Raw genomic sequence first — 12,004 nt, 5'->3', positions numbered from 1 at the left:
TGGCACTCAATGAGTTAAGTGGCCCGCCATGAATGTGGCTCTTTTTTTTTTCTCTCTCTCTTTTTTTCCATTTTAAAGTTTAAAACAGAAAAACGGAAACGGAAAAAACTTTTTTTCCCCATTTCGTTTTTCCATGTAAAAAATATATTACTGATAATACTGAATGTTGGTGAAATTATCTCTGTCTTAACCTGTTGGCACAGGAAAAGATTTGAAAATATACAGGAATTAGGGATGATAATGATTAATTGACAATCGATTAATCGATCGTTAAGAATTTGATCGATCAAACTATATGTTAACCGATTAATCGACAATGTATAGGCTATGTGCTAATTTATAATTTTTCTTTTCTGAAATGATTTAACACCACAAGGGCAACATGTAACTTTCACTGCTCATACAGAGGAAGAAGAAAGTCAAGCTAGCAGACAAAGAGTCCAGGGTGGAGAATTACACCCAAAAAGACAACAGTCATCATTGTAAACATTGTAATATAATGTTGAAATATCTCACGTCCACAAGCACAATGACAGCTAATGCAGGACGTTTAGTTGGTTGATCAACTTGTTGGGTCGGCCTAAAGACAGGTGTAAAACCCTGCATTTAGTATTTTTAATTTTGTATGTCAAAAGCTTTTTTAAATAATTATTAATCGATGAATTGATCATTAACATGACCAATTAATCGATTAAGGAAATTGATACAAATTGACATCCCTAACAGAAATACCCATTGTAATAGTGAGCACATCAATAAACTATGGGCCCTATCTTCGTACAGGCGATATCCCCTATTAGCGCTTGCGCACCTGTTTGCGCATGCCTTAAAGCAGGGAAGATTGCAGTCCGCTGTCCAGGTGTTATGCCGAGTTTTGCACCCCCGCCAGACAGCAGCAAGCAGCCGCGCTGGAACTACTTTTAAGTAGGGGGTGCTGTAAGAAAGGGACTCTTTGAAGAAAATTTGAAGTTATTTGGACTTTTAGCCATATTTAGAGGAATATTTAATTTTAAATTAACATTAGGATTATACTGTTGTGATGTCATTATTCAGTATATTCTCCTCTTCTCTGCAGCATTACTCAATTTACCCTCAGGAATCAGGAACAGTGATAGCCTACCTGCTATTCCTCCCTTCTTCTCTTTCTTTTTTGTAAGTCTTGTCATCTCGTATCTCTTTCTCCACAAAGCTGGGATTTGACTGGCAGAGTGTCATTTGTGTCTCCGACTCCGTGAACAAACACAGCTAAACACTAGTTTCAACGTGAGGCTAAGTAAACAAAACTTCAGCATTTCCCGGAGTGCACGCTTCACACTACTGTGTGGATCCTATTTTTACCCAAGAACCACTGCGTTGAGCAAAGATCGTATATGGACAAGATATCCACTACACAGCACAGACTCATGTGCAGAAACGCAGTAGGCTAGAGCCAAATGCAACAATTTCGAAAATTCCATCTCTTGCCACCAGGTGCTGCAGCACACAGCACCCAGCTTCCCGCGCGCTTGGCAGCAAAACGCATCCCCACCTCACGGGAACATAATTTGTAATGATTTATACAGAAACATAACTGTTTAAAAATGATATAATTGTTTGGGTAGACGTGACCCAGTGTTTCCCATACATAAAGGAATTTGTGGCGGGCCGCCACAGAAGGATTTGGACCGCCACAAAAAGATGTTGACCAATTTTTTTTTTTTTTTACAGTGCACCTGAACGCAACATGCAAGATATCCACTGAATAAGTGTCCAATAAATGTTCATGTCATTCTGGCCAATAGTTCTGTTATAGCATTTCAGTCTGGAATATGGAATATCTTTCAATAATCTATGATTTAGCTGCTAAATTGTCAAATACCGCCATCTGCTCGCTACCCAGGCACTTATGTATGTACTTAAAGGACGGCTTTACCGTGGGGAATATGAATATATATTAAATCTCACGCCCCTAAGGTTTTCGAATCCGTTGAAATTTTTGAAATTGCTGGTTCACTGCCAGAGATATCAAGCATCTCTCACATATTTTTTGGGCCAGCCGACGCGTTTCGCGTCATCTGGCCCAAGTCCGCCTTGCGGAAGTCGAGGACCTATGAACTACAATTGTTGTGAGCCATGGTCCCGCCTCTAGAGGTCCTCCACGCCCCTTCAGAGGTCTTGAACAAAAACAAAAGGCAGCCATCTTTTTCCACCACCTAGCCTGCTGTAGCTAGGTTAGCTTTCCATAGCTCCTTGCAAAGAGACCATATCTCGGGAACGGAAGCACGGACAGACACGGGACTGGCGGCATTGGAAAGCTCGTCAAATTTTACATCTAGTAGTAGGTGCGTTGAAGTAACGAAATCAACGCTGAGCAATGTACCCGTTTTTACACATTTTTACATAAAATAGTTACAACATCAGATGCGCGTAACTCCTACGAAAATGCCTTAAAATGCATGACATTTTTTTTATGAAGACATCTCCCGACATATATACTACCGTTTAAATTTGGTGCAATTTGGAGGCAATTTTTTTTTTAAGTTTTTCTTGTTCTACTAAATCTTTTTATGTCGAAGCCTTCTTCTTCTTCGACTTTTATGGCGGTTGGCAAGCATATATGTGCATTACCGCCACCTACTGGAGTTTGATATCAGCCAAATGCCTGAGGGGTGGGCGTGGAAACGAAGGCCACGCGAGCCCAGTGCATTGTGGGAAATGTAGGATTTCGGGTTCCGGCACCCGCCCCTCCCCTCCAGGGATCAAACCAGATTCCCGTCTTGCTGTCCATGTAATACAGTTTGCGTGAGGCATGCTGTAATTCTTCCCATGCATAATTTGGATAGGTGTAGGCCTAGATCGGCTGTGATGCCAACGACCCTCCGGGTTATAGCAGGTGAAGGTGAATAGCCTATTGCAAGTAGTTTTCTCAATTAATTTACCATAACTCCTCCTTGCAATGTGATAAAAGTTTCTCAGTGAATTATAGTTGATTGCCTCACCGAATAATCTGCTGGTTACCCAATTTTAGCAGCAGAATTTGATGTTTTGGGGTGGCAAGTCTGTGCGTAATGACGTTTCTGCGCTGCGCGGAGATTATGGCGCGCTCCAGCGCAGCAAGGTATTTAGTGCGTAAGAGGTCCTTTTCAAAGCTCTTAGCCAAAGTAATTGCACACTGCTGACGATAGGATAATGCCATCTATCCCCACATTTTAGCGCTGAAACGCCTGCTTTGGCATGTGGCACGCCTATGCCCAGTACAATTATAACAAACATGCGCTTGTGCCCGACCCCAATTTGCATTGCGCACGGCGTTAAACTAGCATAAACGCTAAATTACCGCTTTTGGGAAGATAGGGCCCAAAGTGTCATATATTTATTTAGGTGGAAATTCAATGTTTTATGGCACAAGGATTTTCTGGTCTATTCCCCCCCCCCCCCGCTTTCACTCTCAACAGGTTGAAAACTGTATATTGTTTGGCGCGCAACTCCTTATATGTTTCTGTATGCGGCCCACAACCAAAAAAGTTTGGCCACCACCCCTGGATAGTGTATCGATATTTTCCTGGGTATCTATATCGAAGTTGAAATTCTAGTATCGTGACAACCCTAATAGATTTCCTTAGTTTCTCTAAAGCAATGTCTCTTATTGTGTAACAAAGTTAAATTCTTTGGTAAGGCAGCCGGCTGGCAGCCAGAAGGCCTTCGGCTGGGAGTAGCAACTGAAGATTGGTGCGACTCTACTATGATTTTATAAGATGTACTAGGACATACTAATTACAATATACAGTATGTAGTCAGTTGGAGTAACTTCCAGCTCTGAGTGACTCTGGGTTGACTATAAAATGCAGATGCAGAAACAAATAGCACAAGGGTCACAACAACGGATAAAAACATGGACGCCAAGTCCATTGAGGTCTGAAACTTAAAGAGGACGACACACATCGACATGTTTTCAAACTGCTGTCATGTAAAAACAACTTGTTTTGATGATTTTCACATTTTTAGCTGAGCTGATGAAGGTTTCCAAGGTCTCAGAGCCTCGTCCCCCATTACACCCATTCAATACAATAACACAGCAAACATTTTGACTTTGAATAGAAGTTGATATGATGGCCTGCGCCATGTAACACATAGGCCTACATTTTGTGCTAAAATAGAAGGTGAAACATCTGCAGTCGTCCAGTGCTGCTGCTTGCATCGCTGAGGGACCTAAATATTGTTCTGCTATCAGCTCAAAACAGTTTCCAAAGCTGTTTTATTAGAAATAATTACCTGTCATAACATCACCTTGTGAAAATATTGTGCTTGCGTGGGTTGATGGTGAACCTGACTGCTGTCAAATGCTTGCTAAAAACATTATAGTCTGAAAGCAATTGGCTCTTATCCTGAATTCTTAGACTTTTATAAATGTTTGAATTCAAAAGTTGACTTTTAGAAAAACACAAGACTTTGCAGTGCAATGTAAAAATGAGTCATTTGTAGATCAGGATCAGAATGTTGTCATCAACGCTCTGGATGTTAGTAGCATTGTCAGTTTTCTGGTGATTGTAGAGGCAGACAGACAGTCACGTTGGCAGACGGACAGGCATAAAAAACATCAGACAGGACAGTCAGACATGGCAGAAACAGGCAAACAGAGAGAGAGAGAGAGAGAGAGAGAGAGAGAGAGAGAGAGAGAGAGAGAGAGAGAGAGAGAGAAGGGTTAAGAGACATACATAAATACAGACAGTCAGTCAGTCAGACAGACAGACAGACAGACAGACAGGCTGTGTGTCTGTGTGTGTGTGTGTGTGTGTGTGTGTGTGTGTGTGTGTGTGTGTGTGTGTGTGTGTGTGTGTGTGTGTGTGTGTGTGTGTGTGTGTGTGTGTGTGTGTGTGTGTGTGTGTGTGTGTGTGTGTATGTGTGTGTGTTAGTTCCTGCACCCTAAACTGTCTGTGCAGTCCCAGGGCATCACCAAATACACAACATTTTACATCAAGCCATTTTAACATGAAAATGATATTTGCTCTATGTTGTGAAAACAATACCTAATTTAACATTAGGTATAGAGGTCCATCCTTATGGAATTCCACCCCCCCTTCAATCAGAACCTGTCAATCATTGCCTATTCTTAAATCAAGAATGAAAAAAACCCTGTTAAATCAATAACATCTCTTATCTGCATACATGTTTTTATCTCTTCTTCTTTACTTTCTTTTCTTTCTTTTTGTTCGTTAAATTTTAATTTTATTTCATACCTACTGATTTTATTTCTACTTATGATGTTATACAAGTAGAGGCCTCGTATAGGCCCTTGCGGGTCTCCTGCCTCTACTTTGCACATTTATTGTCGTGTTGATAACTATCAGTATTTTTGTATGTTTGAATATGTGCTAAATAAACAATAATAAACAATAAACTCATTTATGCATGCAACTCTCAAATGAACCAGTTTTCTGTGAAATTAGGGATGCAGAATTCTACTGACTGAGGTTTAAGATCACAGAGTAAGCTTGAATTTAAAATGATAATAATAATATTGTAATAATTATCTGCCACACATGTTGGATGTGGGCCCTATGTGCCAGGATGAAAGAATGTTTTGGACAGATAGATTTATGTATTATGCAAAATAAATAATAGTCATTAAGAATTCAGCTAACATGCAAAAACTACTTTGGCAATTTAGAAAATTAACAAAATATAAATACATATACAGTTAGATTTGGATATTGCCCAAGCCTACCACCACAACAGACAAAATTAAGATGGCAATATTAAAACCACTGTCTATGCCCCACATAAGGAGAGTTAAGCCTCATTTATACTTATTGGAAAGTGTCGCTCAACACATGGTCACCGACAATAAATAAAGTGTCGCTCATGTTGCTGCATTTATGCTTCTCTCCTAGGCTCAACAGTCATGTGACATTCAAACACTATAGACAGAGAACTAGTGCAGATAGCCAAGGGAGGGAATGCTGTCAGTGAAACCACGTCAGAGGCAAGATGTAACGTAGCCTATACTTGACTGCAGCCACATATAACAACACACAACCACACAACTCAGCTCCTCTCTCTCTGGGAAGTTTGTCACTCACGGTGTTCTTTGTGATTTTCACAAAGTCATACATCAAGGACAGGCTGATAAAAATAGCGGGGACACGTTCATTAATTTCATGTCAGCGAAAACCAAAACAAGGAAGTCAAGCGCGGGCCGTCTATATAGCCAATCACACTTGCACGACACTATGTGACGTAGTCGGCGACACTAGAAATTTCACTATGTAGCAGACACCTCTCGCCGACACTTGAAAGTGTGGACTCAAGTCCTCATTTCTGTCTGCGACAGTTTCAAAACTGTCGACAGACAAAGCATAAATTGGGCTTTAGCATGTACCTGAGGGGCGAGCCTTTGGGCGTGGCCACTCCATAGCCTTTGGAGTCCAGGTTGCCGCCTACTTTCATGGTATCACACGGCTTCCTCTGCTCGATGTACTCATTCATGGTGGACTCCAGCAGGTAGGCGTACTTCCCCTTCGACTTCCTGACCCGGATCATGCCCTCGGGCGTGTTCTTCACGAACACTGAGGGGTCCGTGCTTCGCATGTACGACCACATCTTCTCGAAAACCGCTATCTTTGACCGCTGAGAGGAGAGGAGAGGAGCTGAGCGTTATAAGAGCGTGACTTATGACAACCGCCTCTACCAGTGGAGAGACCTCCAAGGACAACTGGAGGAGCCACAGAATCCTACATCAGATCACCTCATGTCCTGCAATTCCCTAAAACTTACAGAGCCTGGGAGTGGCCATCGGGAGAAAAATAATTTATGTTGTGGCCATGATTTACTGTAATGTGCACACGATATGCAATTTCAGCTCTCTAAAACTTTTTTGTGTGCGCACGAGATACAATTTGTTCCCTCGATTTCCTCTTTACGTAAATAGTGGGCTGGTGTTCTGGATATATAACACATGCTCTCTAAATAGTGACTTGGTGCTCTGGATATTTAACTCTAAACAGTGAGCTGGTGCTCTGGATATATAACACATGGGGCTCTATCTTCCCCCTGGCCTTAGGCGCTAAACTTGCGTCTGCCTACCCGTGACTCGGGAAGATAGCTTCATGTTTTTACGCCTCGAAATGGGCTTTACGCTGAAGAGGTGTGGCGCAGTGCCAGAATGGGCGTTTCGGCCTTCAATACCAGCCTAAAGCTATCTTCCCAACTGGCGTTAATTTTGCAGTTAGCGCTTTTCAAAACCAGGCCTTATTCACTGCGCCGGCTCCCCTACTATGAAATTATTTAGCTATCTAAATGCAGGAGGATGTTCAAGCAATTTGAGAGCATGATTTATCAATTTCACGTTCAGATTTTGGACCCTTGGACTCAAAAAGACCCTGCATGTGCTTAAATTTGCTCTGCTTGTCCTCAAACTGTACTCTCACACTCAAAAGTGTTCTGCTTGGACAGATTTCCTGCACTCGTACTCAAAGAACCCCTGCTCACACTTACATTTCCTCTGTTCGTGCTCAAACTCGGTGCCTGCATGCAAATGTCCTCTCCTCCCCCTTCAAACTGCTTCTGTGCGCTCTTGAAACTTCTGCTCTTGGATCTCTTCTCTCCTCTCAGATTTGTTGTGCAACAATCCTGTCAGAAATCAACAGCCAATAGAATGCCAGGATAGTGTCACATGATTGCTGGGTCGGGGATCATGTGACACTATCCTGGCATTCTATTGGTTGTGGGTTTCTGATAGGGTTGTGTCACAGAAAATCGAAGCGCAGACAAAAGATCCAAGAGGAGAAATTCCAAGAGAGCACACTCAGTTTGAATGGAGAGGGGAGACATTTGAATGGAAGCACAGAGTTTGAGCACAAGCAGAGAAGGTCTAAGCATGAGCAGGGGATATTTGAATGTGAGTGCATGAAATCTGTCCATAAAGAAAAGTTTTGAGCACGAGCGTATAGTTTAAGGACAAGCAGAGTAAATCTGAGCACACGTGGGAGCTTTTTGAGTCCAAGGGTCCAAAATCTGAACGTGAAATTTATCAATCATGCTCTCAAATTTCTTGAACCTCTTACATTATGATAGGTAAATAATTCCATATATTCTCATCCTAATTTAAAATGGGAAAAGCGTATTACAGAAGCGTCCCAACTCCCCAAAATCTTAAAAAAGCTCTCCTAACTTTAAGATGCCAGCTATGCTGTCCTAACTAATTTACGCTATTTTCAACTGGAACAACAGCCATCTTGCATCTCGTTATAATTTATAGCCTATTTATAGCGTACCTACCTACGTTATGGCTGCGCTGTTATTACATTTGCAAAACCAACAAAATGTCAACAGGCGCAATGTATTTGCCGAAAGTCTCATGCGGGACCCGAATGACGTTTTGCGTTTTGATGACAGAACGCTCGTTAATCGATACAGACTGCTCAGGGACATGATACTGCAGCTAGCCGAGGAGGTGAGACCTGTGTTGGAGAGACCGACACGGGGCTCTGCCGGTTGTAGTACAACTTACAAAAGCATTTTTGATTTTCATGTTGGAGCTATGTCATTGGCATATACCAGTTCATATAAATATCTGGGTTTTACTTTTGATGAATTTTCTACGTTTGATGAGGGTGTCAGTGTGTTGGCCGACACTGCTGGTAGAGCCCTGGGTTCAGTAATAAGTAAAGTGAAAACTTGTAAAAATCTTGGTTATGCTACATTTTCAAAGCTTTATGATGCATGTGTGTCACCAGTTTTGTTTTATGCAGCTGGAGTTTGGGGAAGAAAGGAATTTTCTAAGGTGAATGCCATCCAAAATCGTGCAATCCGATGTTTTCTGGGGGTACATAAATTTACACCTGTGTTGGCTTTTCAAGGGGATATGGGTTGGGAGCCTTGTTTGATCAAACAAAAAGGTGAAATGTTGAGATTGTGGAACCGTCTATCTAATATGCCAGAGAGTAGAGTTGCAAAACAAGTGTTTAACTGGGATAAAGCACATAAGTATCCATGGTGTAATGATATCAATGATGTGTTCATGGAAGCTGATCAGCAATTTATTTTCAGAAACAGTTTACGTTGTAGTGTTCGCTATATTAAACATAGGCTATTTCTTGATTATAAAGAAAAATGGGCCAATGACATCTGGCTCAAACCAAAACTTAGAACATATGTTCAAATTAAAAATATGTTCACTCCAGAACCCTATGTTACTTTACCCCTGGATAGATCCAGAAGATCTTTATGTGCCCAGTTGAGAACGGGTACCCTCCCTTTGGCTATTGAGGTTGGCAGGTTCAATTCTATTGCTGAGGAGGAGAGACTTTGTACTGTATGTGAATTAGGTGTTGTGGAAGATGAATTTCATTTTTTGTTTCATTGTACGCTATATGAGGAACCAAGATTATCTCTATTTCAGTTAATGCAAAATAAGAAACCGGAACTATTTTGGTCAGGAGATGATGCGAAGTTGGAATGGTTGTTCAGAGATGAAGTCTTCAGTTTGGCCAGGTTTATTGGGAGGGCTTGGAAACTCAGAATGGAGAAGCTGTTCATCTGAATATATAACTCTGTCTTGTTTATGTTTGAGCGTTTTGTAGCTTGTTTGTTGATTTGTTTGTATTGTTGAACTTGAATGATTTGTGTCTTGTAAGCCCAGACGGGCTGGGCACCTTGAATATGGTGCATGACACAGAAATAAAAATGTATCTATCTATCTGCACTTCGTTTTTTTGCGAAGGGAGATTTCAAACTGAAACTGAAGTGGCCGACATATCCAAAATATCTCAGCCTGCTATGTCACGTAATTTAACTGAGGTAGCAACAGCCATCAGCAATTTGGCTCCTCGGTACATACAGTTTCCAAGTAGGGATGTCAACGGTTAACCGTTAATCGATTAACCGTCGCTAATGTCGTTGTTCGGTTATTGCTGTCGGTCTATCAGTTAACACGTTCACTGCCAACGACGTATTACTCCGTCAAAAAAAATCCAGCGGTTCACTGCCAATGACGTATTACTCCGTCAAAAAAATTATTATTTTTTTTTGACCGTGGGATGTGCATCTAACCCTTTTACATCTCTTATATAATTATTGAAGCCACCGAACGTTTACAACCCATTCCACCGACCCACTAAGTGGCGACAGTGCTCTCCCAGACTAGAGGAAGGCAAGCAAAAAGCAGTTTCCTCGAAGCCATTCTCATGAAAATGGATTGGCGAAAACGCTTTCGTTTTCGCGCTGATTCCTGGCGATGCGGGATTGCAAATTTGCATAATAGATTACGGTGGAACACACTTTGAAACACGCAGCATAAATATGACCAGAATCGCAAAAGCTTCATCAAAGCTCTCAACCAAAACTCCAAGAAGCGAGCGAGTCCATCCAGACTTCCTCAAAGAGCGGCCGCGCAGACAGGCAGCAGCAGCAGCAAAGCAGTGAGACTGGTGACAAGCTTGTGACACGGCCGCTGCAGCCAAGAAGAACGCCCACGGAGGGAGGAGTTGGAAGCAGAGGGGGGTTTCCTGCTGTTATGGAGGAAATTACTGTTCAAAACTATTGTTTAGATGTCTGACGTCTTACTGATGCCAAAAATGAATGGTTAAAGTGACTGTTCTATCGAATTTCACAAAAAGCCGTTTATCTCGGAATAATTTTTCTGACGCTGAAACCATGCTGTATTCAACTGCTAATGCTTACATAACTACTAACTCTACAAACTAACTCTTTTAGACAGAGAAAGCACACATTCTATTAGTTCTTTTGAGATATTGTGTGTTCACAAAATCTTAGCAGAAAAGAATCCTCGGGTCTTGAAAGATGAGCAAGAATCCTCAAAAAAACCCTCTGCCAGAACCTACCTACAGTAAAAAAAAAAACGTCTGGCAGTGAATGTGTTAATATAAAAAAAAAAAAAAAAAAAAAAAAAATGACAAGTTTTTTGAGTTTCCTTGCAGATTTTGCACAGTGTTTTGCATCATGCAACTATTTTGTTCAAATTTTGTTCAATTGTTGGCAGCAAATCGAAATAGGCTATATTTTGTTTAAGTTTTTATGCTGCAAAAGACAGTAGGCCTAATGTGAAAAAATCAAAAGAAATAACAGATTGTTGTTGTTGTAATGTTTACATAAACAGGAAATAAAGCTCTCAAAAATATATTTCCTTGTCATCCATATAAGAGCCAGAATGATTTTGGAATGATTACCTGATCAAAATGTGGCAATAAACTTATAAATTTCAGCAAAGCCAACAAAAAATAAAGGCATAATTCTAACACAAAAAGCATTAACATTTCAGCATCTAAATAGACACGCCTTGTTTGGGCATGAGCTCATTGAGTAAATAGACAAAAATAAATAAATAATAATAATAATAATAATAATAATAATATTAAAAAATTATGAATTAACCGATAGGTTAATCGATTATTAGCGTCGGTTAATCGAAAGTGAAATTAACCGAAAATTGACATCCCTATTTCCAAGGGGGGAGGAATGCCTGATGCGGCAGAGACGGTTTCTGCTATTTTAGCCCATTCCCTCTCTTTCACCTCCCGCGTGAGGGTGGCTGAAAACTTTCAGAAAAGCACGTCTTTAACCTTTTCTACGGCGGTCACTAAAACCTCCAACTCATCTGCCTTGAAGTTAAATGCCCTTCGTTTTTGGTCCATTGCCCCACAATCTCAAAAATGTTCGACAACAACAACACACATCGTTAGCCTACTAGCTAATAGCAGGCAACTAGCGCTCCTACTTCCCCCGCGAGTTGAAAAAGGAGGAGGTGTCTGTTGCTAGTGGTTGCTAGGGTAACAGACAGAAAAGTTGATAACCGATGCTGGATGAGTATTTAGGATTTCTTAACAAGAAATAAGATAGGATTTAGCAAGATAAGATAGGATTCCTAAAGTTAGTTAGGATTTGCTTCTGTAATACGAAATCAGAAAAAATCCTATCTTAAACTAGTCCTATCCTAACTTAAGACATAAGATAGGGAGTTTCTGTAATGTGGCCCCTGGTGCTCATATCAAGAATTATGCAGGCCACA

General features: G+C 41.0%; 1 protein-coding gene across 2 annotated transcripts in view; it reads right to left on the bottom strand.

The window, feature by feature from the left end:
• The window catches only part of LOC310786937 (glutamate receptor 1-like), a gene marked incomplete at its 3' end in the record, with an annotated part of 287,668 nt that overhangs the window by 36,863 nt on the left and 238,801 nt on the right, over positions 1-12,004 (bottom strand). For both annotated transcript variants that reach the window (XM_083648279.1, XM_083648280.1), the window contains one exon: positions 6,359-6,606. In XM_083648279.1, the coding sequence (XP_083504405.1) occupies positions 6,359-6,606 (248 nt within the window). The remainder of the gene's footprint in view (positions 1-6,358; positions 6,607-12,004) is intronic.

Source organism: Poromitra crassiceps (genome assembly GCF_964638095.1).
Source record: "Poromitra crassiceps genome assembly, chromosome: 1".
NCBI classification, from domain to species: Eukaryota; Metazoa; Chordata; class Actinopteri; order Beryciformes; family Melamphaidae; genus Poromitra; species Poromitra crassiceps.
Note: the sequence above shows the minus strand (reverse complement) of the source record. Positions and strands in the feature narration are given on the sequence as shown.